Genomic DNA, 27,290 nt, shown 5'->3' with positions numbered 1-27,290 from the left:
AAGGGAAAGAGGAAGAATGATATTAATATAGAAGGTAATGGGGAGATGAAAAGGTAAGGGAGAGAGAAAGATTGAAGAAGTAGTGGGGAGATGAAATGGTAAGGGAGAGAAATGTTGGGGAAGTGTAAATATTAAAAAAATAAATGTTAAAAACAATTATAAGAAAAATGAAAAAAAAAAAAGCAACTTTTTTTTTTTTTTTTAAAAGCTGAAAAGGCTCACACAAAATCCTAAAACTGAACTGAAAAGGTTTTGGGTTGGGCTTGATAGTTGAACTAAATAAATAAGAGGTAGGCTGGATTAATTATACAGATTTATTATAGGGTGATAGTGGAAGTAAATAAATAAGTAGTGGGTTGCATTTATAGAGCTGAAAATTATAAAAACCATTTTAAAATTGTAGGGAAAATTATATTTTAAAAAAGAAAAAAAAAAGAATGATGTGATGCAACGTAAGAACAGCAACATTAAACGTTTTTAGTAATATATAGATATAGATATAGTGTCAATTTGTTGCGTCCCCACTTCCTAACACAAAGAACATGGATTTAGGCATGAAAAGGCTAGTAAAGCTCATCAATAAAATAAGGTCTGGGTTTACATGAGCATTTAATCGTTATAAAATCTTATTCATAGGAAAATAGGTTCAGGATCATAAAAAGGCCGAAGAACAATGTGTTTGTTAGAACTAAATGGACTGGACTCTTAGATAAGCTTGGGTACGTACTTACATAGTTACATATAAAATCATTCAGTCAAAACGAGTCGTTAACTAAAACGACAACCTCGTCTCCTTGACTTCACTGGTCCCTGTCCTGAGAGTAAAGTTAAAGTTGGTTAAAGAGTTAAAGAATAAAGACTGTCATGTATGGAAAAAGAAAAAAGAGTCAGTTCCTCAGAGCTCTAATTTGAAGCTTTGAGACTAAGTAATGGTCCTCTCAATCCGGTTAGTCCTCACTTCCAACTCGTGTTCAATTCTTGTTTCTGTTCTTCATCTTATTTGTCAATGCTAGACTTCTAATGTATTTTATTAGATGTTAATTATTGACTAGCAAAACTTGATCATGAATTTTTCTTTTAAGGACTGTGCATGAAAGCAATTATATTCTTTACGTGTTCGTAATATTGTAGGTGTTAGATTTCCAAGTATCTTTGCATTTTGATTGAGAAACTTGTTTTTGGTTATGGATTATGACCCGGATGATGCTGGTTCACTCAAATCGGATGGAACTAATTATCTACTATGGTCATATATGATGCGTTTCGAGATTGAAGGAGAACTGTGGGACTATGTAAGTGGATTAGCGACTCGTCCTGACCCCAAAAATAAAAATTACTTAAACTTGATTAAGCAATGGGAATCTATGAATGCAACAGCACGGTCAATTATCGACTTGTATGTTGATCGTTCCCTTAAGAAACTTTTGGCTAATATAAACTCTGCCAAGGATGCATGGGACTACTTGGCATGGTTGTATGCCCATCATGATGAATCGAATTTGGCTAAAACGTATCGGTTGGAGAGGGAAATTGAGGCTGTGAAACAAAGTGGTTTTTCCCTTGCTGGATTATATTGTTTTTTGCAATGTTATTGGCAGCAATTAGATGAGATGGAGCCAAAGGAATTGAGTGATTTAGAGAGTTACAAGAAATACCGTGAAGAGTCTCGGCTGGTTCAGCTTCTCATGGCTTTACCAGATGAATTTGATCAGTATATTAGAAAGTCTATGCTGGAACGTTCCCCTCTACCAACTGTTCCTGAAGCTGTGCGAGAGTTGCTATTTGTGGAGCATAGACTAACATATGATAAATTTTCATCTCTATCATTCCATGACAAAGATTTTCCTGCCAAGAAGATGAACAATGATCAGACAAAGAGAAGCAATAGAAGTCAAAAGGATTCTCCCCAATTTGGTGGATGTCAGCCATCTATCCAGGATCCTATCCAGCAGTTAGACAAAGACTATCGGCCATCTTTCTCTTTGTTGAGGCTTGCATCATCTTTGACGCCAGATAACAATCAACCTGCTCTCTCTACTGACCAGTGCGATCTTCATAAATCCATGCTTAAGTCTCAACTGGAATCTGAGCTTTCTGGTCAATCTCCTCTAGAACGTGGCAAATATCTGCCTCCGTTCAGAAGAGGTCTGTGTATTTTCCAGTCACTATAAGCATTTCATTTTCATCTTGGATTTTGTATTTAGTGCATTTATGACTTGCTCAAATTCTTGTCCATCTTACCTATTTCTTTTGACTTATCACTTTATATGATGTTGATGGTGCTTATTAATCCTTAAAAGTTGGTAAAATTTATATCTTTCGACATCAAGTTCTTTTATTCCATTTAATGATCTGTTGATTGTATCTGCAAATATATTAATCTTCTAGTAGCTAATGAACGTAAAAGCATTGATTTGGTGTATTCTATTTGTCCAATAGAATTATCATATTGGATCTTTGTAGCATGAAATTGATAGCAATTAACAAATTGATTGCTGACATTGTGTTCTTGAGCATCAGAATGTCATTCTGCTCATTTTTGACTTGAATTTTCACTTCTTTGTACTTTCTTTTGTTATTGCCTCTCAAGATTGGAACTGCTTCTAGTTGTCACTTATAGAAAATGTTTATAATCTTTGCTTGGTGCTGATTTTTTTTTTTTTTTTTAAATTTTTTAAAATTTTGATATATCTGGCAACAAGGTTTGTGGATGAGACCGTTTCATACACTTCCTTTTAGCCAAAATTTTCGTTAATCAAGTTCTTATACTATAAATAATATTTGTTATATGTTACTTATCAATATATATATTTGTTATATGTCAAGTACACTGCAACTAAGATGAGCTCTGACTTCAGTAAGCCAAAACAGAAGCTAACAGCAACCTAAAATTGTAAGAGTGTCTCAACTCTCAAGGACAACTAGGCTGTTGAGACAATACTAAGACTTTAGGTGAAATTTCCCTCGTGGGGAAATTTGCCTGTCTCTTGTGTTATATACACAAAGAAGGAATTGCCTAATCCCATATGCTTTTCAGGAGTTCTCCTAGGAAGGTAATGACAGCAGAAAGTGCTGCTGGGCTGGTTCTTGAGTTTTTTTTGAGAAGTAACATAAGAAATTTTATTAGAAAAATGGAACCAAGTACACTATAAGTGTACTAGAGTGGCACAAGTCAAGAGCCTAGATTACAATGATCAATAAGATAGGAGAGAGAAAAACAAGAATAAAAAGGCAAAAACTACACTCCAATCAAGGAGAGTATGGAAAAAAAAAAAGATTTAACGTTAAGAATGGACCGTTCACAATCCTCAAAGCATCTAGCATGCCGCTCTCGCCATAAGCACCAAAACAAACAATGCGACACAAACCTCCACAAATCTATATTTCGATGCCTACCAAACTTGCCCTGCCAAGAAGCCAACAACTCACTAACTTTATATGGCATAACCCAATGAATACCAAAAAAAAAAAAAAAATCATGGACCACAACTCATAAGCTACATGACAATGAAGGAGAAGGTGATTCACCGATTCCCCTCAACTTTTACTTTGGTAACACGTATTGATGATTTGATAATGTACCAGTTTGATGTTCAATTTCTCTGCAAAATATGAAAAATAAAAGATAAAGAACAAGAGTTGGTGAGCTTGTGACAACATTGTCGTGAGTAATGCGGATAGCACTCCAGTTGTCACAGTGGATGGAAGAATTACTGGACCGTGGGGCACCCATATCAACCAAGAACCATTGAAGCCATAGAATTTCAGAAGTAGTGACAATGAAGGCTCGGTACTCAGCCTTTATGCTGGAGTGGGCAACGACAAATTGTTGTGTTTGAATCATTTTATGAAATTTCAAATAAATGTGAATGACCTTTTAGGATTCTGCAAAAGTGAGAATTTTGTGCATTGGGTACGACCTTTTAAAAGTAAGGCTTCCCTTCCTAGTGGCGAGAAAGAATAAGAGATTCTAATAGAGCATAATGACTAGAGAGAGGTTGTAACTAAAATCATCGATTGTTATCAGTTCTCCTAATCTCATGTTTTTGGAGGACATTGATGCCAATTATAATGAGTTATTTTTATGAATATTATTTACCAAATTTAATTGTCACATCTAACTTAGATTTATAATGTTGCTATGTTGGAGTCTTTTGTTATAATTGATATGAATTTCTAAAAAAACTGTGTTTGTGGCAGAGAGAAATAGTTTGAGAATGGTTTCAAGTACAGTGAAAATTCTGAGTTACAATGTGTGGTTCGGAGATTTGGAGATACATAAGAGGATGGAGGCTCTTGGTGAACTTATTCAATTGCATTCTCCTGATGTCATTTGTTTCCAGGTGTGCCATTTTGGCTTCATCTTATAGGTCGTTTCCAATTAACTATTCATCATATTTATGACCAGAATATATGCCGTACAGGAGGTTACTCTTGATATTTATGACATTTTTAAGGTATCAAGCTGGTGGAACTCATATAATTGCTCAGTTTCACATCAAATGGCCAGTACAAGAAGATATTTCTGCATGCAGGTAAGATATTGTGCATCCTTTGCAAATTTAGGTTGGCCAACATAGTTGCAATGCAAGCATGTAGAAACCATGGGAGGTTACTTAGTGGAGGGATACTGCAGTCTGTTGGATAAATCAGGTTCTTTTGTTCGGTTCTCTTTCTCTTTTCGTTAGGTCTTTCTAGAACTTTTTCCGTGAAAGTACATTGGGGTAGGGGGCATTTTGGTGTTAACAGTATAATATATCTTCTTGCTGCTATGTCGCTACCCAATTCTTGAGAAATCTACTCATCTTCTCAAATGATTAATTTCACATATTTTTATTATATTTGACCTTTTAAGGTGGTAAAGCCCATAATGTGATTGTTTTTGTGAATTTCTTTTATACTATAAATTTTATCTTGCTTCTATAGTGCACTCTCTTTCGGGCTACTTGTCTCAGGAAGTGTTATTCGAGATATGATTTTTCTGCATGTCAAATAATTTGTTACTTCAATGTTCATATTTAAGGTAGTGTTGGAGCCTAACTTGATTTGTCAATTGCAGTTGAGCAAACTTCCAGTAAAATCCTTCAGCTGCAAACCGTTCAGCAATTCTACAATGCTGAGAGAACTGTGCATGGCAGAGATTGAAGTGAGCGGGAAATTGTTGATTGTAGCCACAAGCCATCTTGAGAGCCCCTGCCCTGCCCCTCCTAAATGGGATCAAATGCACAGTGAGGAACGTATAGCTCAGGCAAAGGAGGCTGTAAACCTTCTTAAGAAATTTCCAAATGTGGTCTTTTGTGGTGACATGAATTGGGATGAAAATTTGGATGGAAAGTTTCCTTTATCTGATGGATGGATTGATGCCTGGGTAGATTTAAGGCCCGGTGAAAATGGATGGACATATGATACTGTTTCCAATCCAATGTTGTCTTGTAACCGGCCTTTGCAAAAGCGGCTAGATAGATTTATTTGCAATCTGTGTGATTTCAAATTAAATGCAATTATCATGATAGGAGTGGAGGCTAAACCAGGAGTGTCATATAAGGAGGAGAAGAAGGTAAGATGGGTCCGAAAGTTGATGCTTCCTGTATTGCCTAGTGATCATTATGGCTTGCTCTTAGGGGTTAATGTTCAGTAAATGATTGGCTTGGCATGATAACACTTTTAAAAGCTAGGTGTTTAAGTGTTTCCATTACCCCTCCAAAAAAAAGAAAGAATGAGATGCTAGGTGTGTCGTTACTACTGTGTTCCCCATCCTGCAAACTCTTGTATTATATTGATGTGTACAGCTTCTGTAATCCTGTGATGCTCTTTAATTGCTGTGTGAAGTTTCTGTTTTACTTCAAAAAAAAGTTTGGTTTGTATTGTAAGGCTTATGATGGTTAGAAGTTTACGCTGGTGTACTGTCATATTGGTACGGTAAATGATTGTTACAGTGTGTTGATAACACTACTGCCGCACCACTACTAGTCTAATGCTACGTTATGTAACTGTAGTTGCATTTCTTTTCCTCTTTGTATTATAAATGGTGTTGAATGCATGTGTTTTTTTACTATGACTTGTTTTTGTCAATCATATAAAATTAATTTGGATCGACCGAGATTTCAATCGATCTTGAATTCCAGATTTTGAAGAATTAGGCTCATTATGTCATTTGTTTTAGTCCTAATGTGTGCCACACTTGCTAAATTGTACTAGTTGCAAACCCACGCAATGTGTGAGAATAAATAATTATTTTGTATTGTAATATGTGGGGCCAAAGAAATTGTGGCCCTGGCCCAGACCCAGTTTATCTTAGGGTCCACGGCCCAAGCCGAGGAGAGCCACTGTCGAGGACGACCTCCTGCTCGGCACTTCACTAAATGCCCAAAGAAAGGAGCAAACCGAGTGTAGGGGCAGGGCAAGGGAAAAGCCGCCAGCACAGTAACACGGAATTCTGCATCTGACAAGCCCATACTCAAACCCATGCCCATGCCCATGCGCTTTTCCAACAACCCCCAACCACTCTAGGTATGGGTCGACTGGACAGGCCTGCACCCCAAAAGTAAAATTGACACGTGGACGCAAAAAGGGAAATGGATCACCAGTATAAAAGGAGAAGAAAACAAAGCAAGAAGGGGGGGGGGGTCTCACAACCCATGCTAATGGAGGGTTTAGCTAGTGAAGCCAAGCCCGTCCATACAGAATTCCCGTAGGAACTGCGACTAAATCGTTAACCTATGCCCAAGGTCATACCTTTCAAGCCCACTCTCTACAAATCATATTGTCGGGACCTTTTGCATGCGAGCCCAACGTCGTTCATGGGTCGTTAAAAATCCTGTCCCTACATAATATAAAGAATAATTTTATCTCTAAATTTTTTTGAATGTAATTTGTTCTCTGTAAAAGTTAAACAATTTCCATTTGGTTCAATTAGGTCTATTTTTGTTCAATTCGATCCAATTAGGTCTACTTTTGTCTAATTCATTCCACTCGGTCCAATTCGGTCCGCTAGGTCAATTTCGGTCCCACTTCAATCCATTTTGGACTAATTGGGTCTTAAATTGATTCTTTTTGTAGGGTTTCTTTTCAAGTTTAGCTCAAAAATACTTCTTCTTTTTTTTTCATAATTTTTGGATTCAAAAGTATGAAATTTTATTTTATTTGGGCTAAACTCTTTAGTTTTGAGTTAAAAAAAAATACAAAGAAAATACTAAAATAGACATTAGAAATTAGAAATATGAGCCATAAAAATGCTATAAAAATTATTAATATTCAAAAATCTTATTCGGTCCATTATGTCATCTTTGGTCCAATTTTTCTTATTCGGTCCTATTTAGTCTATTCTATCCACTAAAGTTATATTCGGTTCATTTGGTCTAATTTTGTCTACTTCAGTCCAATTTTGTCCAATTTGTCCACTTTGGCTCTATTCAGTGCACATTGGTTCTATTATATTCACTATGGTCCTATTCGGTCTATGCTATCCACTGTCGTTCTATTCGGTCTATTTTGTCCACTTTAGTCCTATTTCGTCCTTTTGTCCACTTTGGTTTCATTCAGTCTACTTCGGTCCTATTCAATCCACATTGCTTCTATTCGGTCCAATATGTCCACGTCAGTCCTATTCGGTCCCCTTCTATCCAATCTGTATACTTCGGTCTAATTTGGTTCCATTCAGTCCAGTCTGTTCATTTCGGTCCTATTCGGTCCATTTGGTCCATACTTAAGACTTACATAAAGCGACTTTCTTTTGTGAATATATGAGATAAACAAGGGAAATAGTGTATTCTCAATCACTATTAGACCTATTGGACTCCTTCAATTACTTTTGTTTGTGAATACGTGGAGAACTAGAATACATATTTAGACTTATACAATTGTAGTGAAATAAGAATATCAATGAAATCAATAGTAAGTTGAAAGATGCACCAAATTAATGTCGGATTATTTTTGGATACCAAAACTTGTTTAAAGCTTAAAGACCCTAAAGCTTAAGCATCTCTCACATGGTATATACTAAAAAATCTACTAGTATTTTAAAAAATAAAGAGTGAAAACATAAATAGCCCCAATAAATTCATATATTGACATTTCAATTTCCATATTTCTATATTCTCAAATTTGAATAAAGATTAAAACATATTTGTGGGCTCAAATAAAACAAGCACACACATTATTATATATGTTTATGTTTATACTTATGTTTAGGATATTTTTATATAGTTTTATATTAAAATAAATTATCCATAATTTTTATAACCCTTCCATATTTCTAAATTTTTTTTATAAAATTAAACAAGAAGTTAGGATTCATCGGACCTTTTTAAAAAATAAAAAAGTACAAAATATTATATATTACAAAACAAAAAATTATATTAAATCACACTTATACTAGAGTGTATATTGTTTTTTAGGCCTAATTGTGAGAGCTTCAAAACATGGCTTGTGAATGCTACCACATCTGTCAACTAAATTACTCTTTTAGGTGTTGTTGGTTGTGGACTTATCCTAACACTTTGATTTGAGAATGCACCACTAGCTCTGGGTTAGGACTTAGGAGTAACAAAGGTTCCCAAAATTTTAATCCTCAGTTAGTAGTATATTGCAATTTTCTAAATAGGTATATCTTATGTAGTGTTGATTGGAGAATATTCAACCAAAAGATGTATTTTGCTTTTATTAATTGGCTATTAAAGGAGTTCCCATTTTTTTTTCCCTACAAGTACAATTGGATTTTCTTGTAATAAATGACAATTTTCTTAGAAGATGGATACCTTAAGATGAAATATTGTGAGAATACACCACTAGCTCATGGTTAAGAGTAACAGAAATCAAGATTTTAAATTCAATTTCTCATTGGCTGGCATTGACAAAATTTTTCACACCGTTCACCAAAGTGATAAAAAGAACCCCATTGTTTTGTCTTGCCCAAAATATCGGTCTATTCTGACTTGTCTCAGTTGTTTTGGTTATTTCAGCCAAAATAGTTATTCCAATCTAAAATATAAAAAGCCACAACCTTTTACAGATTTAACTTCACCTTCATTTTCCCCCTATTATATAGATATGGTCAGATTTTAATTTATGATGAACCCTTAAGATAATTTATTTGTCATTACTCATTAGGTTAATGGGTTCTAATTAAGCAACTATAATTTACTACTCACATTCTTTATTCTTCTCTCCATTAACAAGTTTGGCTAGAGCCTCATAGGCAGTTTAACTAGTTGGCACCTTCTAGTGCTTTCAACGGAGACAACCAAGATTCGAATCTCCCATCTCCAATTATCAAATTAAAAAAAAAAATTAGCTAAAAAAAAATCCACAACATCTTTGTTGAAAGGCATGCTCCTTTTCTCGGCCATTGTTATTATAATGACTAGTGGAACCACAAAAAAGAATAAAAATAATAATAAAATTTTTATTTTGACATTAAAAAATGTCACGTTAGCATCTAAATTAAAAAATTAATTTCTTAATTTTAACTAAATAAAAAAATTAAAAACAGAATTAAAAATAAAAAATCACATAAATTGAGATCTAAGTGTGTCTTGAATAAGAACAACAAGAACACAAATCCAGATCTAAGAACACAAATCCAAAAATTAAAATCCAAAAATAAAAAAATCTTAAAATCATCATTTTCTCAAACCCAACAAAATCATCAAATTCTAAAGTCCCAAAGTACCAAATCAATCCAAAAATACAACCTAACTAATCCAAACTCAAAAAAACCCATCTCAAGCAAGTTGAACCCAGCAAACCCACCTCAAGCAAGTTGGATTTTAATTAAACAGAGTCTCACATCAGAGCCAAGAACAACAACAAGAAGACACACCCATCACTTACTTCTCACCATGGCTACAAACCCATCACCACCAACCAAAATCAACACCACTATTATAAACATTGCCACAAGCACCAAGAGAGAGAGAGAGAGAGAGAGAGAGAGAGAAATAGAGATCGGCAAGGTGGAGAGAGGACACGTCGGCGGCAAGATCGGCGAGACAACTCAGGTGGTGAGATCGGCTTCAGGCGGCGAGATTGACTAATCTCTCTCTCTTTGAAACTCACTAGTCACCACCACCAAATAAAAAAAACCTGATCACCACCATCACCTCAAACCCACTACCCACTTCCACCAACAACCAATCACAATATGTATAAAACTCTCCGGTGGCCACGATGGGAGGAAAAAAAAACTTAAAACACGTCTGAAGAAAGAGGCGATGGGTTTGGCTTTGTGGGTTTGGCTGCTGATTTTGTTTAATGTGATCAGTGAGGTTTTCCGGTGAGTGGGTTTGCTGGGATCGATGGGTTTGGCTGGTGATTGGGTATGTTGTAATCAGTGGGTTTCACCTGTGATTGGGTTTGGTAGATTCTGTGGTTAAAGATGGTGCTTGGTGGATTTCGCGGGTGATTTTATTTGTTGTAATCAGTGGTGATTAGCGGAGGTGTTGTTGAAGGTGGATCTTTGATTGTTGTTGCTATGGATTGGATTGGTGAGAAGCGAGTGATGGATTTTTCTGAGTTTGGATTGGTTGCGTTGAATTTTTGGATTGATTTGGTACTTTGTGGCTTTAGGATTTGATGATTTTGCTGTTATTGAGAAAATGGTGATTTTTAGATTTAAAAATTTTTTGGGTTTGTGTTGTTGTTCTTGTTCAAGATCTCATTAATGTGATTTTTGATTTTTATTTATTTTTAGTTAAAATTAATAAATTATTTTTTTCTTTTTTAATTTAGATACTGGCGGGGGATTTTTTAATGTCAAAATAAAATTTATTATTATTATTATTATTTTAATAGTCCTATTTGTCACATAGAACTTTGTCGTTAGGGTATTGACGAAAAGGGTTAAAATGAAATGTGTTTTTCTAAATAGGATCTAAAAGTGATGAAAATAAAAGATAAAAACCAAAGTGGAAATCGCGTGAAAGTCTAAGAACGAAAATGTGGTTTTCGCCAAAAAAAAAAAAAAACAGACTTTGCATTTCATGGCCTGCATATTCCGTCTGGTGTTCCTACTCTTGTGAAGTATAGAAGATAAATCATATTAGGAGAAATTTTAAGGACATAACAAAATCTCACAACACCCTTGTTTAAATTGTAGCGAGTCATAATCTCAGATTTTATCATATTATTTTGATTTGTGAGGGATTGACATCTCAACTATTATGGAAATATAATGACAATTTGTTGCACCGCTACTTCCTAGCACAATTCTAATATTAACAGTGACAATCATGAAGAAACTTTTTCATTGAAAGAATATGGGTTTAGGCATGAAAAGCCTAGTAAAGCCCATAAATAAAATAAGGTCTATGAGTCTACATGAGCATTTAATCGTTCCAAAATCTTATTCACAGGAAAATGGATTTAATGGATTTAGGATTGTAAAAAGGCCGAAGACCAATGTGAAAAACATGGGCTTCATTTTTATTTGAGTCTGTTTGCGATTGGCTTATTTTGTTAAAAATAAAATCTTTTTGTTGAAAGTAATGTAGATAAAGGTAAAAGTTAGTTAAAATAGTACTACAGAACCCATGAATAGTACCAAAAAGTATAATGAAACTCATAAATAATAGTAAAAATAAGCTGAATAGTAAAATAAGTTGGCAAAAAATAAGCTATCCAAACAGAAACTTATTCAATGCGTTTGGTAGAACTAAATGGACTGGACTCTTGGAGATAAGCTTAGGTACGTACTTACATAGTCTATATATATATATATAAAATCGAAGTCTTTGAAACTCCTACAATTTTCCACATCATCATTTTAATTTAAAAAAAAATTTAATTTTTAAAACTAAATAGTGAGAGAGTCCTAACAGGAGTCTCTTATATATATCTTTGAAAACCCTAAGCTTCAATTTCTTTGGTACGCTTGCTATTACTTTTTCTCTTTTTTGTGAATTAGTTTTTTTTGCTTTTGTTTTGTATGGAATAGTACTTTACAATATATAGTATAATTACAAGTATTGTAGTAAGTTTGCTAACTTTTTGTGTGGTTCAAAGATGCTATATTCTATATTATTTTAGATTATATAACCTTAAGCTTTACCTTATGGAGACATATGTACAAGTTTTCAATTCCTTTTGTGTGGATATTTTCTAACAGCTATGGAGTAAGGTATATGCACTATCTGTTATCTTATGTTTTCTCTTATGGTGTCATGCTTCTTTGTTTATTAATTAAAGATTACGTTGGAAGCCTATATTATTCGCACCTTCAAAGTGTTCAACAATATTTGAACCAAATTTTTCATCAATTAGGAAGAATTAGATTAAAAAAACTTAGAAAAGCTTTCCATCCTTACTGAAATTGTCTCGCAATAATGACTTTTTGTTTTGTTTTTATAATTTGTAGGTTCTGAATGTTTTGATTTTTAATTTTATTGTCTTTTGAAAGTTTGACCATCTAAATTTTTGGGTTCAATTTTTTGCAATATTTGAAACAGTTTAGCAAATTTCAACTGTTATAAATATGGATTATTCTCTTGAAGATAACCTATCTTTCTCTATTTGGTAGTCATATATATTTTGTTTTGTTTCAATAATTTCTAGGCAGTGCCAGTAAATTTTCTGATTTTTTTTCCCCTTTCGAATGTTTTAACATTAGAACTTTTTAGTTATTTTTTTTTCAATATCTAAATTTGACTTATTCATCAAATTGTAACTCAAAAAGATAGGAGCAATTCACGCAAAAGTATAGTTTCATAATCAATTTAAAATTTTATAAAATTATTTTAGTCTATTATAAATAGGTAAATTACTGTGTATTGCACGGGTTTCAACTAGTTACATATAAAATCATTCAGTCAAAACGAGTCGTTAACTAAAACGACAACTTCGTATCCTCGACTTCACTGGTCCCTGTCCTGAGAGTAAAGTTAAAGTTGGATAAAGAGTTAAAGAATAAAGACTGTTTGTCGTGTACGGAAAAGAAAAAAGAGTCAGTCCCTCAGAGCTCTTGAGAGCCCCTGCCCTGCCCCTCCTAAATGGGATCAAATGCACAGTGAGGAACGTATAGCTCAGGCAAAGGAGGCTGTTAACCTTCTAAAGAAATTTCCAAATGTGGTCTTTTGTGGTGACATGAATTGGGATGAAAATTTGGATGGAAAGTTTCCTTTATCTGATGGATGGATTGATGCCTGGGCAGATTTAAGGCCCGGTGAAAATGGATGGACATATGATACTGTTTCCAATCCAATGTTGTCTTGTAACCGGCCTTTGCAAAAGCGGCTAGATAGATTTATTTGCAATCTGTGTGATTTCAAATTAAGTGCAATCAACATGATAGGAATGGAGGCTATTCCAGGAGTGTCATATATGAAGGAGAAGAGGGTAAGAAAAAGGGTCCGAAAGTTGATGCTTCCTGTATTGCCTAGTGATCATTATGGCTTGCTCTTAAAGGTTAATATCCAGTAAATTGTTGGCTTGGCATGATAACACTTTCAAAAGCTAGGTATTTGAGTGTTTCCGTTGCCCCCCCAAAAATGAAAGAAAGAGTTGCTAGGTGTGTCGTTACTGCTGTGTCCACCATCCTGCAAACTCTTGTATTATATTGATAGTGTACAGCTTCTATAATCCTGTGATGCTCTATTCTCAAAAAGTTTGGTTTTGTATTGTAAGGCTTTTGAAATTTAGAAGTTTATGCTGGTGTACTGTCATGTTGGCGTGGGAAATGATTGTTACAGTGTGTTGATAACACTATTGCCGCACAACTACTAGTCTAATGCTACGTTATGTAACTGTAGTTGTATTTCTTTTCCTCTTTGTATTATAAATGGTGTTGAATGCATGTGTTTTTTTTCTATGACTAGTTTTTTCAACTATATAAAATTAATTTGGTTCCACTGAGAATTAATCTCGATTGATCTAGGATCGCGGATTTTAAAGAATTAGGCTCATTATGTCATTTGTTTTAGTCCTAATGTGTGCCACACTTGTTAGACTATGAGAGGACACATTAGAGAAGACCAAAACAAGAGAGAAAAAGCACTTTTGTGGTGATGAAAAAAAGGGATTAAAATTTTGCTATGAGCCAAGATTGAATAGTTCTAATACCATATTGAAATTAAAAGGAGTTCATTACACATAATAAAATATAAATAAACCCATATATAAATAATTAAATATATGTTCAATGGGATGTCATTACAGTGGAGTTATGAGCTATCCCTTGAACCTCGTATGGTGGTACTAATGTTCAATTGAAAAAGAAAAAGAAAAGAAAAACATGAGTTCAAAATAAATAGTGGACTTACTATCAAAACCAAAAAAAAAAAAAAAAAAAAATTAGTAGACTAGTTTTACATTTCCCAATCTAAAACGACTAATCGTTTACTGCAAACGACAAGTTCAATCAAATCACAACTAGTACAAGTGTACAACAAAGAAGCACAGAGTTACAGCAAAAGCGGCAAGCCAATTTTGAATGGCAATCCCAAAGCTTATAAGAGCATCCACAGCAGTGGAGCTAAAAATTTAGCTTTTTAACTCCACCAAAAGTTACTTTATCTATTTTACCTACACACATGCTGTAGCAGTGGATTTATTTTAGCTTTCAACAAAATAAAATAATATAAACATCACAATAAAATAATATAACTACTACAATAAAATAATCCATCTCACTACAATAAAATAATATATTCACTACACACAATTATCATAGCCACACACTCCACTAGCAACAACCTTCATGTGATAACCATAGCCCACGGCAACAACCTTTATGTGACCACCACCAACACAGCCACAACCATAACCCAACACAGCCCACGACAAGGAAAAAAAAAAAAAAATCAAACCACCACCAACACAGCCACAACCACCAACACAGCCCACGGTAATCACAACCACATCTACCAAACCACCACCAACACAGCCACCAAACCACCATTTCAACCACAATCCACAATCACAACCAAACCCAAAAAAAGAAAAAAGAAAAATCAAACACCCAAAAACCCACAAACCCAGCAATCCAAAACCCATGAACCTAGAATTCCCGCCATCGCCGATCATGGCGTTGTTTTACTGCCGCCTTGACCGAGCATAGAGCTTCGATGGGTCCGTGGCGCACTTGAGTTCGATGAAGGCGAGATGGGTCAGTGGTGTGGGACGACAACTGGGTGACGACGATGAAGATCGATGATGAAGATCGGCGACGATGAAGATCCAAAATGATGAAGATCGACGATGGCGAAGCAGAGAGTAGATAAGGGAGAGAAAAAAAAAATGAGAAGGAAAGAGGAAGAAAGAAGAGAAGCCGGAGAGAGAGAGAGAGAGAAAAGAAAGAAAAAGGAAAAAAATATTTTTTTAATAGAAGAGGAGAGAGAAATTTAATAAAATAATTTTTTTTTCTTTTAGATGTTATGAACAGTGCACATCTATTTATAGATGTGCACTGTAGCAATGGAGCTAAATTTTTTAGATTTAGCTCCACTGCTGCAGCAAGGTTTTTGTGTTTGTGGAGCTAAATTTTAGCATTATAGCATTATAGCTACACTGCTGCAAATGCTCTTAATTAGTGCCCCATTCACATTCCCTTCTCTACTTCTAATTAAACTACTATAATTTACTACTCACATTCTTTATTCTTCTCTTCATTGATAAGTTTGGCTAGAGCCTTGTAGGTAGCTCAATTAGTTGGCAACTTCTAGTGCTTTCAACGGAGACAACCAAAATTCGAATCTCCCGTCCCCAATTATCATTTTTTTTTAAGAATTAGCTAAAAAAAAAAATCCACAACATCTTTGTTGAAAGGCATGCTTCTTTTCTTGGCCATTGTTAGTATAATGACTAGTGGAACCACAAAAAGAATATGGACTTTGTACTAGCACTCTCATGGTCCATTTAATGTTATGAGGGATCAATGACCTAAACTCCATCTCATCATATCACAAGATGACATCATTTTACAAAGCTAAATGATTTTGCATTTGATTCTTAAAAAAACAGACTTTGCATTTCGTGGTCTTCATATTCCGTCTAGTGTCCCTACTCTTTTGATGTATAGAAGATAAATCATATCAAGAGAAATTTTAAAGACACAACAAAACCTCACAACACCCTTGTTTTAATTGTAGTGAGTTATAATCTCATATTTTATTATATTATTTTAGTTTGTGAGGGATTGACATTTCCACTATTATGAAAACTAGTCGCTAACCTGTGCGATGCACGGGATAGTTAAACAAAATTTATACACATTCACCTTTATTGGTACAATCATTTGAAAACAATTCTAACTAATAACCAAATGTAAGAGATATATTGACTTACTATTTAAAGTAGCCTTCTGAAGAATTTACACATATTGCGCAACTGAGCCTTAAAATTTAATTCCTGAACACCACAACTCCATAAAATTCATACTAATAATAATATTTTATGATTGCACAGACTATTTTTTTAGAGTGGTTGATCTCAACATTGGCGTGCATTTAATCTTTCACTAAAAGCAAAGGGAAGTAGATCATGTGCATACATCTTTATGAGCAATTTTTGGCAGTCAGGCGTAACAAACGTGTAACCATTTTGTCATATTCCTACCATCTAAGAACATATCCTCTCTTATAAGTTGATGATGCCAAGTTTTAACATATCCTCTCCTTTTTTTTTTTCTTTTTTTTTTCCCCAAAGAAATAAAAGGACTTTAAAGACATGTCCAATTTGTTAAAATGCAAGTGCTTCAAGCCATAGAACGATTTAATGAAAATTGCAACTCCATGAATTAAATTTGCAAATGGTATTAACTATTGACTATTAATGCGATTATTAAGCCGTACCACATTGAACATGTTTCTCTATCAAAATATATAAACAAACTAACCTTACAAAAGCTGAACTTTATAAGCTAAAATCTATATCGTGAGTTGTAGATCTTGAATGCTATACCGTGCATTTAGGGCTTCCTACATCTGGAGAGAGAGAGTTTGTAGAAACCAAAGAAAATCTCTCTATAACTTAAGAAACACAATATACTAAAATCAAAGAGAGAAAATTTTCGGTGGACAAAATATTATAGATAATTTAAAAGAATTTTGGTTTAATTTTTGAACACCGCGACTTCATAAAATTCATACTAATAATAATATTTTATAATAGCGCAGTTAGAATTTTGGTTTAATTCTTGAACACTGAATTAGAAATTGATTATATGAGTATTCAATGGTGAACAAAGTACTATGTATTAATTAATATATAAACAAACTAACCTTACAAAAGCTGAACTTTATAAGCTAAAATCTATACTATGCGTTGTAGATCTTGAATGCTATACCGTGCGTTTAGGGCTTCCTACGTCTGGAGAGAGAGAGTTTGCAGAAACCGTGACTTTATATTTCTTAACTTGAGAGAGGGGTAAGGTTGCTAGAGTTTTGAGGAGTTATAATGTTTTTATTTTGAGAGTTTGTAGAAACCGTGGCTTCCGTGGTTTTATATTTCTTAACTTGAGAGAGGGGTAAGGTTGCTAGGGTTTTGAGGAGTTATAATGTTTTTATTTTGAGAGTTTGTAAAAACTGTGGTTTCCGTGGTTTTATATTTCTTAACTTGAGAGAGGGGTAAAGTTGCTAGGGTTTTAAAGAGTTATAATGTTTTTATTTTTATTTTTTAAATATTGTGCTGACGTGGAAAATTGGGTAAGGTTGCTAGGGTTTTGAGGAGTTATAATGTTTTTATTTTTATTTTTTATTTTTTAAATATTGTGCTGACATGGAAAATTGTGGTGTCAGCAAAGGTTTCGGTGGCTTTATATTTCTTAACTTAAGAGAAGGGTAAAGTTGCTAGGGTTTTGAAGAATTATAATGTTTTTATTTTTATTTTTTAAATATTGTGCTGACATGGAAAATTGAGTAAGGTTGCTAGGGTTTTGAGGAGTTATAATGTTTTTATTTTTATTTTTTATTTTTTAAATATTATGCTGACGTGGAAAATTGGGTAAGGTTGCTAGGGTTTTGAGGAGTTATAATGTTTTTATTTTTATTTTTTATTTTTTAAATATTGTGCTGACATGGAAAATTGTGGTGTCAGCAAAGGTTTCGGTGGCTTTATATTTCTTAACTTAAGAGAAGGGTAAAGTTGCTAGGGTTTTGAAGAATTATAATGTTTTTATTTTTATTTTTTAAATATTGTGCTGACATGGAAAATTGGGTAAGGTTGCTAGGGTTTTGAGGAGTTATAATGTTTTTTTTTTTTTTTTTTTTAAATATTGTGCTGACGTGGAAAATTGTGGTGCCAGCAAAGACTTCGGTTTTATATATATATATATATAGATAAGGTCTATGGGTTTACATGAGCATTTAAATCATTACAAAATCTTATTCATAGGAAAATAGGTTCAGGATCATAAAAAGGCCGAAGACCAATGTGAAAAACATGGGCTTCATTTCCATTCATTCAATGTGTTTGTTAGAACTAAATGGACTGGACTCTTGGAGATAAGCTTGGGTACGTACTTACATAGTTACATAAAAAATCATTCAGTCAAAACGAGTCGTTAACTAAAACGACAACCTCGTATCCTTGACTTCACTGGTCCCTGTCCTGAGAGTAAAGTTAAAGTTGGTTAAAGAGTTAAAGAATAAAGACTGTCGTGTATGGAAAAAGAAAAAAGAGTCAGTTCCTCAGAGCTCTAATTTGAAGCTTTGAGACTAAGTAATGGTCCTCTCAATCCGGTTAGTCCTCAGCTCCAACTCATGTGTTCAATTCTTGTTTCTGTTCTTCATCTTAATTGTCAAATTCTAGACTTCTAATGTATTTTATTAGATGTTAATTATTGACTAACTAAACTTGCTCATGAATTTTTTTTTAAGGACTGTGTGCATGAAAGCCATTACATTCTTTACGTGTTTGTAATATTGTAGGCGTTAGATTTCCAAGTATCTTTGCTCTTTGATTGAGAAACTTGTTTTTGGTTATGGATTATGACTCGGATGATGCTGGATCACTCAAATCGGATGGAACTAATTATCTACTATGGTCATATATGATGCGTAATTTCGAGATTGAAGGAGAACTGTGGGACTATGTAAGTGGGTTAGCGACTCGTCCTGACCCCAAAAATAAAAATTACTTAAACTTGATTAAGCATTGGGAATCTATGAATGCAACAGCACGGTCAATTATCGACTTGTATGTTGATCGTTCCCTTAAGAAACTTTTGGCTAATATAAACTCTGCCAAGGATGCATGGGACTACTTGTTATGGTTGTATGCCCAACATGATGAGTCGAATTTGGCTAAAAAGTATCGGTTGGAGAGGGAAATTGAGGCTGTGAAACAAAGTAGTTTTCCCCTTACTGGATTATATTGTTTTTTGCAATGTTATTGGCAGCAATTAGATGAGATGGAGCCAAAGGAATTGAGTGATTTAGAGAGTTACAAGAAATACCATGAAGAGTCTCGGCTGGTTCAGCTTCTCATGGCTTTACCAGATACATTTGATGAGGATATTAGAAAGTCTATGCTGGAACGTTCCCCTCTACCAACTGTTTCTGAAGCTGTGCAAGAGTTGCTATTTGTGGAGCATAGACTAACATATGATAAATTTTCATCTCTATCATTACATGACAGAGATTTTCCTGCCAAGAAGATGAACAATGATCAGACAAAGAGAAGCAATAGAGGTCAAAAGGATTCGCCCCAATTTGGTGGATGTCAGCCATCTATCCAGGATCCTATCCAGCAGTCAGACAAAGACTATCAGCCATCTTCCTCTTCGTCTAGGCTTGCATCATCCTTGACGCCAGATAACAATCAACCTTTTCTCTCCACTGACCAGTTCCGATCCATGATTAACATTATGAATCAAGTGGAATCTGATTTTTTTGGTCGATCTCCACTAGAGAGTGGCATGTATCTGCCTCCTGCAAGAAAAGGTTTGTTAGTCCAGGATCCTATCCAGCAGTCAGACAAAGACTATCGGCCATATTTCTCTTTGTCGAGGCTTGCATCATCTTTGACACCAGATAACAATCAACCTGCTCTCTCTACTGACCAGTGTGATCTTCATAAATCCATATTTAAGTCTCAACTGGAATCTGAGCTTTCTGGTCAATCTCCACTAGAATGTGGCATATATGTGCCTCCGTTCAGAAGAGGTTTGTGTATTTTCCAGTCACTATAAGCATTTCATTTTCATCTTGGATTTTGTATTTAGTGCATTTATGACTTGCTCAAATTCTTGTCCATCTTACCTATTTCTTTTGACTTATCACTTTATATGATGTTGATGGTGTTTATTAATCCTTAAAAGTTGGTAAAATTTATATCTATCGATATCAAGTTCTTTTATTCCGTTTAATGATCTGTTGATTGTATCTGCAAATATATTATTCTAGTAGCTAATGAACGTAAAAGCATTGATTTGGTGTTTTCCATTTGTCCAATAGAGTTATCATAATGGATCTTTATAGCATGAAATTGATAGCAATTAACAAATTGATTGCTGACGTTGTGTTCTTGAGCATCAGAATGTCATTCTGCTCATTTTTTACTTGAATTTGCACTTCTTTGTTCTTTCTTTTGTTATTGCCTCTCAAGATTGAAACTGCTTCTAGTTGTCAACTGAATTCTGATATATCTGGCAACAAGGTTTGTGGATGAGACTGCTTCATACACTTCCTTTTAGCAAAAATTCTCCTTAATCAAGTTCTTATACTCTATATATAATATTTGTTATATGTTACTCATCAATATATATATTTGTTATATGTCAAGTACACTGCAACTAAGATGAGCTCTAACTTCAGTAAGCCAAAACAGAAGCTAACAGAAACCTAAAATTGTAAGAGTGTCTCAACTATCAAGGACAACTTGGCTGTTGAGACGAAAACTAAGACTTTAGTTGAAATTTCCCTTGTGGGGAAATTTGCCTCTCTTGTGTTATATACACAAAGAAGGAATTGCCTAATCCCATATTCTTGTCAGGAGTTCTCCTGGGAAGGTAATGACAGCAGAAAGTGCTGCTGGGCTGGTTCTTGAGTTTTTTTTTGATAAGTGACGTAAGAAATTTTATTAGAAAAAATGAACCAAATACACTGGAAGTGTACTAGAGTGGCACAAATCAAGAGCCTAGATTAAAACGATCAATAAGATTAGAGAGAAAAACTAGAATAAAAAGGCAAAACTACACTTCAATCAAGGTGAGTTTGGAAAAAGAAAGATTTAATGTAAGGAATAGAGCGTTCACAATCCTCAAAGTATCTAGCATTCCGCTCCGGCCATAAGCACCGAAACAAACAATGCGGCGCAAATCTCCACAAATCTATATTTCGATGCCTACCAAACCTTCCCTGCCAAGAAGCCAACAACTCACTAACTTTATATGGCATAACCCAATGAATACCAAAAAAACAAAAAACCATGGACCAACTCATAAGCTACAGGACAATGAAGGGGAAGGTGATTCACCGATTCCCCTCAACTTTTACTTTGGTAACATGTATTGATGATTTGATAATGTACCAGTTTGATGTTCAATTTCTCTGCAAAGTATGAAAAATAAAAGATAAAGAACAAGAGTTATTGAATATGAAAATCTCCATATTCAGTATATATTTGTCTATATATAGGACATGAATATATATATATATATATATATATATATATAACTTACCAAGAGAGTAATGAGGGATAGCGTTGACCTAGGAGCCTTAATTATGTCTTGAATCAAGTTTAATTGATATGCCTTGATTCAGGTCATAGTTCTGGCCTATACATATGAACATCATAGTAATGACAGATACGCTAACATTCCCCCCTCAAACTGAAGGCGGTGCGGAAGAAACCAGATTGAGTTTGGAAATTAGATCACGGAGATGACTGGTTGAATGAAATTTAGTAAACATGTTAGCAAGTTGATCTTCAGAAGAAAAAGGTTTACAAAAGGAGGCTATTATGCTGAAGACTATGACAAATAAAGTGGCAATTTATCTCAATGTCTTTGGCGAGCTTGTGACAAAATTGTCGTGAGTAATGCGGATAGAACTCCAGTTGTCACAGTGGATGGAAGAATTAGTGGACTGCGGGGCATCCATATCAACCAAGAACCATTGAAGCCATAGAATTTCAGAAGTAGTGACAACGAAGGCTCGGTACTCAGCCTTTGTGCTGGAGCGGGCAGCGACAAATTGTTTGTGTTTGAATCATTTTATGAAATTTCAAATAAATGTGAATGACCTTTTAGGATTCTGCAAAAGTGAGAGTTTTATGTATTGGGTACGACCTTTTAAAAGTAAGGCTTCCCTTCCTAGTGGTGAGAAAGAATAAGAGATTCTAATAGAGCATAATGACTAGAGAGAGGTTGTAGCTAAAATCATCGATTGTTATCAGTTCTCCTAATCTCATGTTGTTGGAGGAAATTGATGCCTATTATAATGAGTTATTTTAATGAATATTATTTACCATATTTAATGGTCACATCTAACTCAGATTTTCAATGTTCCCATGTTGGAGTCTTTTGTTATTATTGATATGAATTTCTAAAAAAACTGTGTTTGTGGCAGAGAGAAATTGTTTGAGCATGGTTTCAAGTTCAGTGAAAATTCTGAGTTACAATGTGTGGTTCGGAGATGTGGAGATACAAAAGAGGATGGAGGCTCTTGGTGAACTTATTCAATTGCATTCTCCTGATGTCATTTGTTTCCAGGTGTGCCATTTTGGCTTCATCTTATAGGTCGTTTCCAATTAACTATTCATCATATTTATGACCAGAATATATATGCCGTACAGGAGATTACACTTGATATATATGACATTTTTAAGGCATCAAGCTGGTGGAACACATATAATTGCTCAGTTTCAGATCAAATGGCCAGTACAACAATAGATTTCTGCATGCAGGTAAGATATTGTGCATCCTTTGCAAATTTAGGTTGGCCAACATAGTTGCAATGCAAGCATGTAGAAACCATGGGAGGTTACTTAGTGGAGGGATACTGCAGTCTGTTGGATAAATCAGGTTCTTTTGTTCGGTTCTCTTTCTCTTTTAGTTAGGTCTTTCTAGAATTTTTTCCATGAAAGTACATTGGGGTAGGGGGCATTTTGGTGTTAACAGTATAATGTCTTCTTGCTGTGTATAATGCTCAAAGAAAAATATAGAAAATTAATACGGCCGCTACGGTGCCACCCAATTCTTGAGAAATCTACTCATCTTCTCAAATGATTAATTTCATATATTTTGGTTATATTTGACCTTTTAAGGTGGTAAAGCCCATAATGTGATTGTTTTTGTGAATTTCTTTTATACTATAAATTTTATCTTGCTTATATAGTGCACTCTCTTTCGGGCTACTTGTCTCAGGATGTATTATTCGGGATATGATTTTTCTGCATGTCAAATAATTTGTTACTTCAATGTTCATATTTAAGGTAGTGTTGGAGCCTAACTTGATTTGTCAATTGCAGTTGAGCAAACTTCCAGTAAAATCCTTCAGCCGCAAACCGTTACCGTTCAGCAGTTCTAGAATGCTGAATGAACTGTGCATGGCAGAGATTGAAGTGAGGGGGAAATTGTTGACTGTAGCCACAAGCCATTTTTTGAACCCCTGCCCTGGCCCTCCTACATGGGATCAAATGCACAGTGAGGAACGTATAGCTCAGGCAAAGGAGGCTGTTAACCTTCTTAAGAAATTTCCAAATGTGGTCTTTTGTGGTGACATGAATTGGGATGAAAAATTGGATGGAAGGTTTCCTTCACCTGATGGATGGATTGATGCCTGGGCAGAATTAAGGCCCGGTGAAAATGGATGGACATATGATACTGTGTCCAATCCAATGTTGTTTTATAACCGGCCTTTGCAAAAGCGGCTAGATAGATTTATTTGCAATCTATGTGATTTCAAATTAAGTGCAATCAACATGATAGGAGTGGAGGCTATACCAGGAGTGTCATATATGAGGGAGAAGAAGGTAAGAAAAAGGGTCCGAAAGTTGGTGCGTCAAGTATTGCCTAGTGATCATTATGGCTTGCTCTTAGGAATTAATATCCAGTAAATTATTGGCTTGGCATTGTAACACTTTTAAAAGCTAGGTGTTTGAGTGTTTCCATTGCCCCTCCAAAAAAGAAAGAGAGATGCTAGGTGTGTCATTACTACTGTGTCCACCATCCTGCAAACTCTTGTATTATATTGATGTGTACAGCTTCTATAATCCTGTGATGCTCCTGTAATGTTGTATGAAGTTTCTGTATTACTTCAAAAAAAGTTTGGTTTTGTATTGGAAGGCTTATGAAGTTTAGAAGTTTATGCTGGTGTACTGTCATGTTGGCATGGGAAATGATTGTTACAGTGCAACTGTAGTTGTATTTCTTTTCCTCTTTGTATTATCAATGGTGTTGAATGCATGTGTTTTTTTTCTATGACTTGTTTTTGTCAACTATATAAAATTAATTTGGATCCACCGAGAATTAATCTCGATTGATATAGGATCGCGGAATTTTGAAGAATTAGGCTCATTATGTCATTTGTTTTAGTCCTAATGTGTACCACACTTTTTAGACTATATGAGGACATATTAGAGAAGACCAAAACAAGAGAGAAAAAGCACTTTTATGGTGATGACAAAAAAGAATTAAAATTTTACTATGAGCCAAGATCAAATAGTTCTAATACCATGTTGAAATGAAAAGGAGTTCATTACACACAATAAAATATAAATAAACTCATATATAAATAATTAAATATATGTTCAATGGGATGTCATTACAGTTGAGTTATGAGCTATCCCTTGAACCTCGTATGGTGGTACTAATGTTCAATTGAAAAAGTAAAAGAAAAGAAAAACATGAGTTCAAAATAAATAGTGGACTTCCCATCAAAAAAAAAAAAAATAGTGGACTAGTTTTGCATTTCCCAATCTAAAACGACTAATCGTTTACTGCAAACGACAAGTTCAATCAAATCACAACTAGTACAAGTGTACAACAAAGGAGCACAGAGTTACGGCAAAAGCGGCAAGCCAATTTTGAATGGCAATCCCAAAGCTTATAATCAGTGCCCCATTCACATTCACTTCTCTTCTTCTACATCACAAACCAATAAACCCTAGAAAAACCTCTCCTCTCTTTTCATTTCTAACAATGTCGTCTTCGTCTTCTTCTTCTTGGACCTGCAAAAAGTGCACTTTCATCAACCCCACTTCTCAAAATCAAAAATCCACTTGCGAAATCTGCTTAACTCCTTTTTCTTCTTCATCATCATCATCATCGCCACCTCCTTCTCCTTCAGCCCCTAAATGGTCATGCAAGGCCTGCACTTTCTTGAACCCTTACAAGAGCGGAAGCTGTGAGGTCTGTGGCACGAGGGCCTCTGTGTCTTCCTTGTCCAGCTTTGAGGATTTGAAAGAAATTGATGTTGATGATGAGGGTTTGGATTCTGGGGTGGGGTCAGTTTTCTTGCCCCTGCAGCGTTGCAACAAGAGGAAGGCGGGGGACCCAGTTGTGGTTGATGAAGATTCTGCTGAATTTGGTGGGTTTAGAGGGATCAAGGCTTCCAATAAGGCCGAGGCTGTGCTGGGTGAGTTTTGATTATCTTTGGTTTGAGAAAGTTTGGATTTTTTTTTTTTTTTTGGCTTGTGGGTTTAATTGGGTTTGCTTTGTTTTGTGCTTTTATGGTACAAATGTGGATTTTTGAACTGGGTTTAGGCGTCCAATATGGCTGTGACTGTGTTGTGTGATTTTTGGTAATCTTTGGTTTTAAAGTTTGGATTTTTGTGTATTGGCTTGTGGGTTTTAATGAACTTGTGTTGTTTTATGCTTTAATGGAGTAATGTTGTAAATATGGATTTTTGGCCCTCTTGTGGGTGATCGGGATTGTGTTAAATTAGACTGGAGTCATCATGTGTTGTTAACTTTATATCAAGTAGTTTATATTTGCAATTGTTCTTTAAATTCTCGCATTCAAACACAATCTAGGGGTTTTTAGTTGCACATTATGAAAGACTAGTTAAATGTGTGGCAGAGGAAACTGGTCAAGGAACCGTACCTAGTTCATTGAAGATTTTGAGCTATAATGTTTGGTTTCGAGAAGATCTGGAAATGCATAAGAGGATGAAAGCCCTTGGTGACCTTATCCAACTGCATTCCCCAGAACTCATCTGTTTTCAGGCAATCTCTCTCTCTCTATCTTCCCTTCTCATTTGTTTAACTTTATATATAAGTACATCTTACTTATGGTCACTTTGCTCTGCAGGAGGTTACACCTAATATATATGATATTTTCTGCCATTCCAGCTGGTGGAAGGTATATCATTGCTCAGTTTCAACTGAGATGGCGAACTCAAGACCTTACTTTTGCATGCTGGTAATATTTTGATCACCACTTATAGTGTAAAAGTTCACATTTTTATGTTGATTTATCATACTTTTAGGCATGATAGATGGATCCGATGTTTGGATCACCTCCTGGTAAGTCATTGTTGATTTAGTAAGTTGCATGATTCATTTAATTGATGATTATGTGGTATTAATATGTGATGTGTCAATTAAATGATATGCAGTTAAGCAAACTGCCCGTGAAATCCTTCAAATGTAAACCCTTTACCAATTCTATAATGGGGAGAGAACTATCTGTTGCTGAGGTTGAAGTCCAGAGGGGCAAGACTTTTGTTGTTGCTACTAGCCATCTTGAGAGTCCCTGCCCAGCACCCCCGAAATGGGATCAGATGTACAGCAAGGAACGTGTAGAGCAGGCAAAGGAGGCAATCAACTTTCTTAAAAAGAATCCAAATGTGGTTTATGGCGGTGACATGAATTGGGATGACAAGTTAGATGGTCAGTTTCCTTTTCCTGATGGATGGGTCGATGCATGGCAAGAGTTAAGGCCAGGGGAAAATGGATGGACATATGATACCAAGTCCAACCAGATGTTGTCTGGTAACCGTACATTACAAAAACGGCTAGATCGATTTATTTGTAATCTGCGTGATTTCAAGATCAGTGGAATTGACATGATTGGGATGGATGCAATACCAGGTCTGTCATATAGCAAGGAGAAGAAAGTGAGGAAGGAGGTCAAGAAGCTGGAGCTTCCCGTTCTTCCTAGTGATCATTATGGCTTGCTTTTGACAATCTCTAGCCTGTAATGTGTTTTTGGTTTTTGTAAATGGTGAAGCTTTTTTAACTAATGATGCTTTCTAGGCAGTGCCTCTGTGCATGCTTTTGCATGCAATTTTGTATAGTTACAGATTCAATGATGTAAATGAGGGGCATCTTGCTTTGCTTTTTGTATGCAGACCTTTTGATAAAATGATATACCTTCAGGTGCACTGCTAATTACTGGAATGCTAATTGACTATTT

At 35.0% G+C, this 27,290-nt stretch overlaps 3 protein-coding genes across 4 annotated transcripts; all 3 read left to right on the top strand.

The window, feature by feature from the left end:
- Window positions 1-791: 791 nt before the first annotated feature.
- LOC115988840 lies at window positions 792-6,023 on the top strand. Of its 2 annotated transcripts, none has more exons than XM_031112466.1 (5): window positions 792-946; window positions 1,132-2,145; window positions 4,201-4,343; window positions 4,458-4,535; window positions 5,060-6,023. In XM_031112466.1, exons 2-5 carry the CDS (start codon window positions 1,185-1,187, stop codon window positions 5,636-5,638), a joined length of 1,761 nt encoding a protein of 586 aa, XP_030968326.1. In that variant the 5' UTR covers window positions 792-946; window positions 1,132-1,184; the 3' UTR covers window positions 5,639-6,023. The 2 variants fall into 2 exon arrangements, with proteins under 2 accessions (XP_030968326.1, XP_030968325.1); XM_031112465.1 differs by having other exon boundaries at window positions 4,425-4,535.
- A 12,520-nt stretch (window positions 6,024-18,543) lies between these two features.
- LOC115992278 lies at window positions 18,544-24,355 on the top strand. The gene is made up of 5 exons (XM_031116429.1): window positions 18,544-18,668; window positions 18,858-20,093; window positions 22,500-22,642; window positions 22,726-22,836; window positions 23,401-24,355. The coding sequence occupies exons 2-5, from the start codon at window positions 18,911-18,913 to the stop codon at window positions 23,986-23,988; spliced, it is 2,025 nt and encodes a 674-aa protein (XP_030972289.1). The 5' UTR covers window positions 18,544-18,668; window positions 18,858-18,910; the 3' UTR covers window positions 23,989-24,355.
- A 558-nt stretch (window positions 24,356-24,913) lies between these two features.
- LOC115991849 lies at window positions 24,914-27,290 on the top strand. Its single transcript, XM_031115795.1, has 4 exons — window positions 24,914-25,508; window positions 25,953-26,098; window positions 26,184-26,294; window positions 26,491-27,290. The coding sequence occupies exons 1-4, from the start codon at window positions 24,962-24,964 to the stop codon at window positions 27,073-27,075; spliced, it is 1,389 nt and encodes a 462-aa protein (XP_030971655.1). The 5' UTR covers window positions 24,914-24,961; the 3' UTR covers window positions 27,076-27,290.

This window comes from Quercus lobata, chromosome 5 (assembly GCF_001633185.2).
Source record: "Quercus lobata isolate SW786 chromosome 5, ValleyOak3.0 Primary Assembly, whole genome shotgun sequence".
NCBI classification, from domain to species: domain Eukaryota; kingdom Viridiplantae; phylum Streptophyta; class Magnoliopsida; order Fagales; family Fagaceae; genus Quercus; species Quercus lobata.
This window is presented reverse-complemented; position numbering and strand designations above follow the sequence as displayed.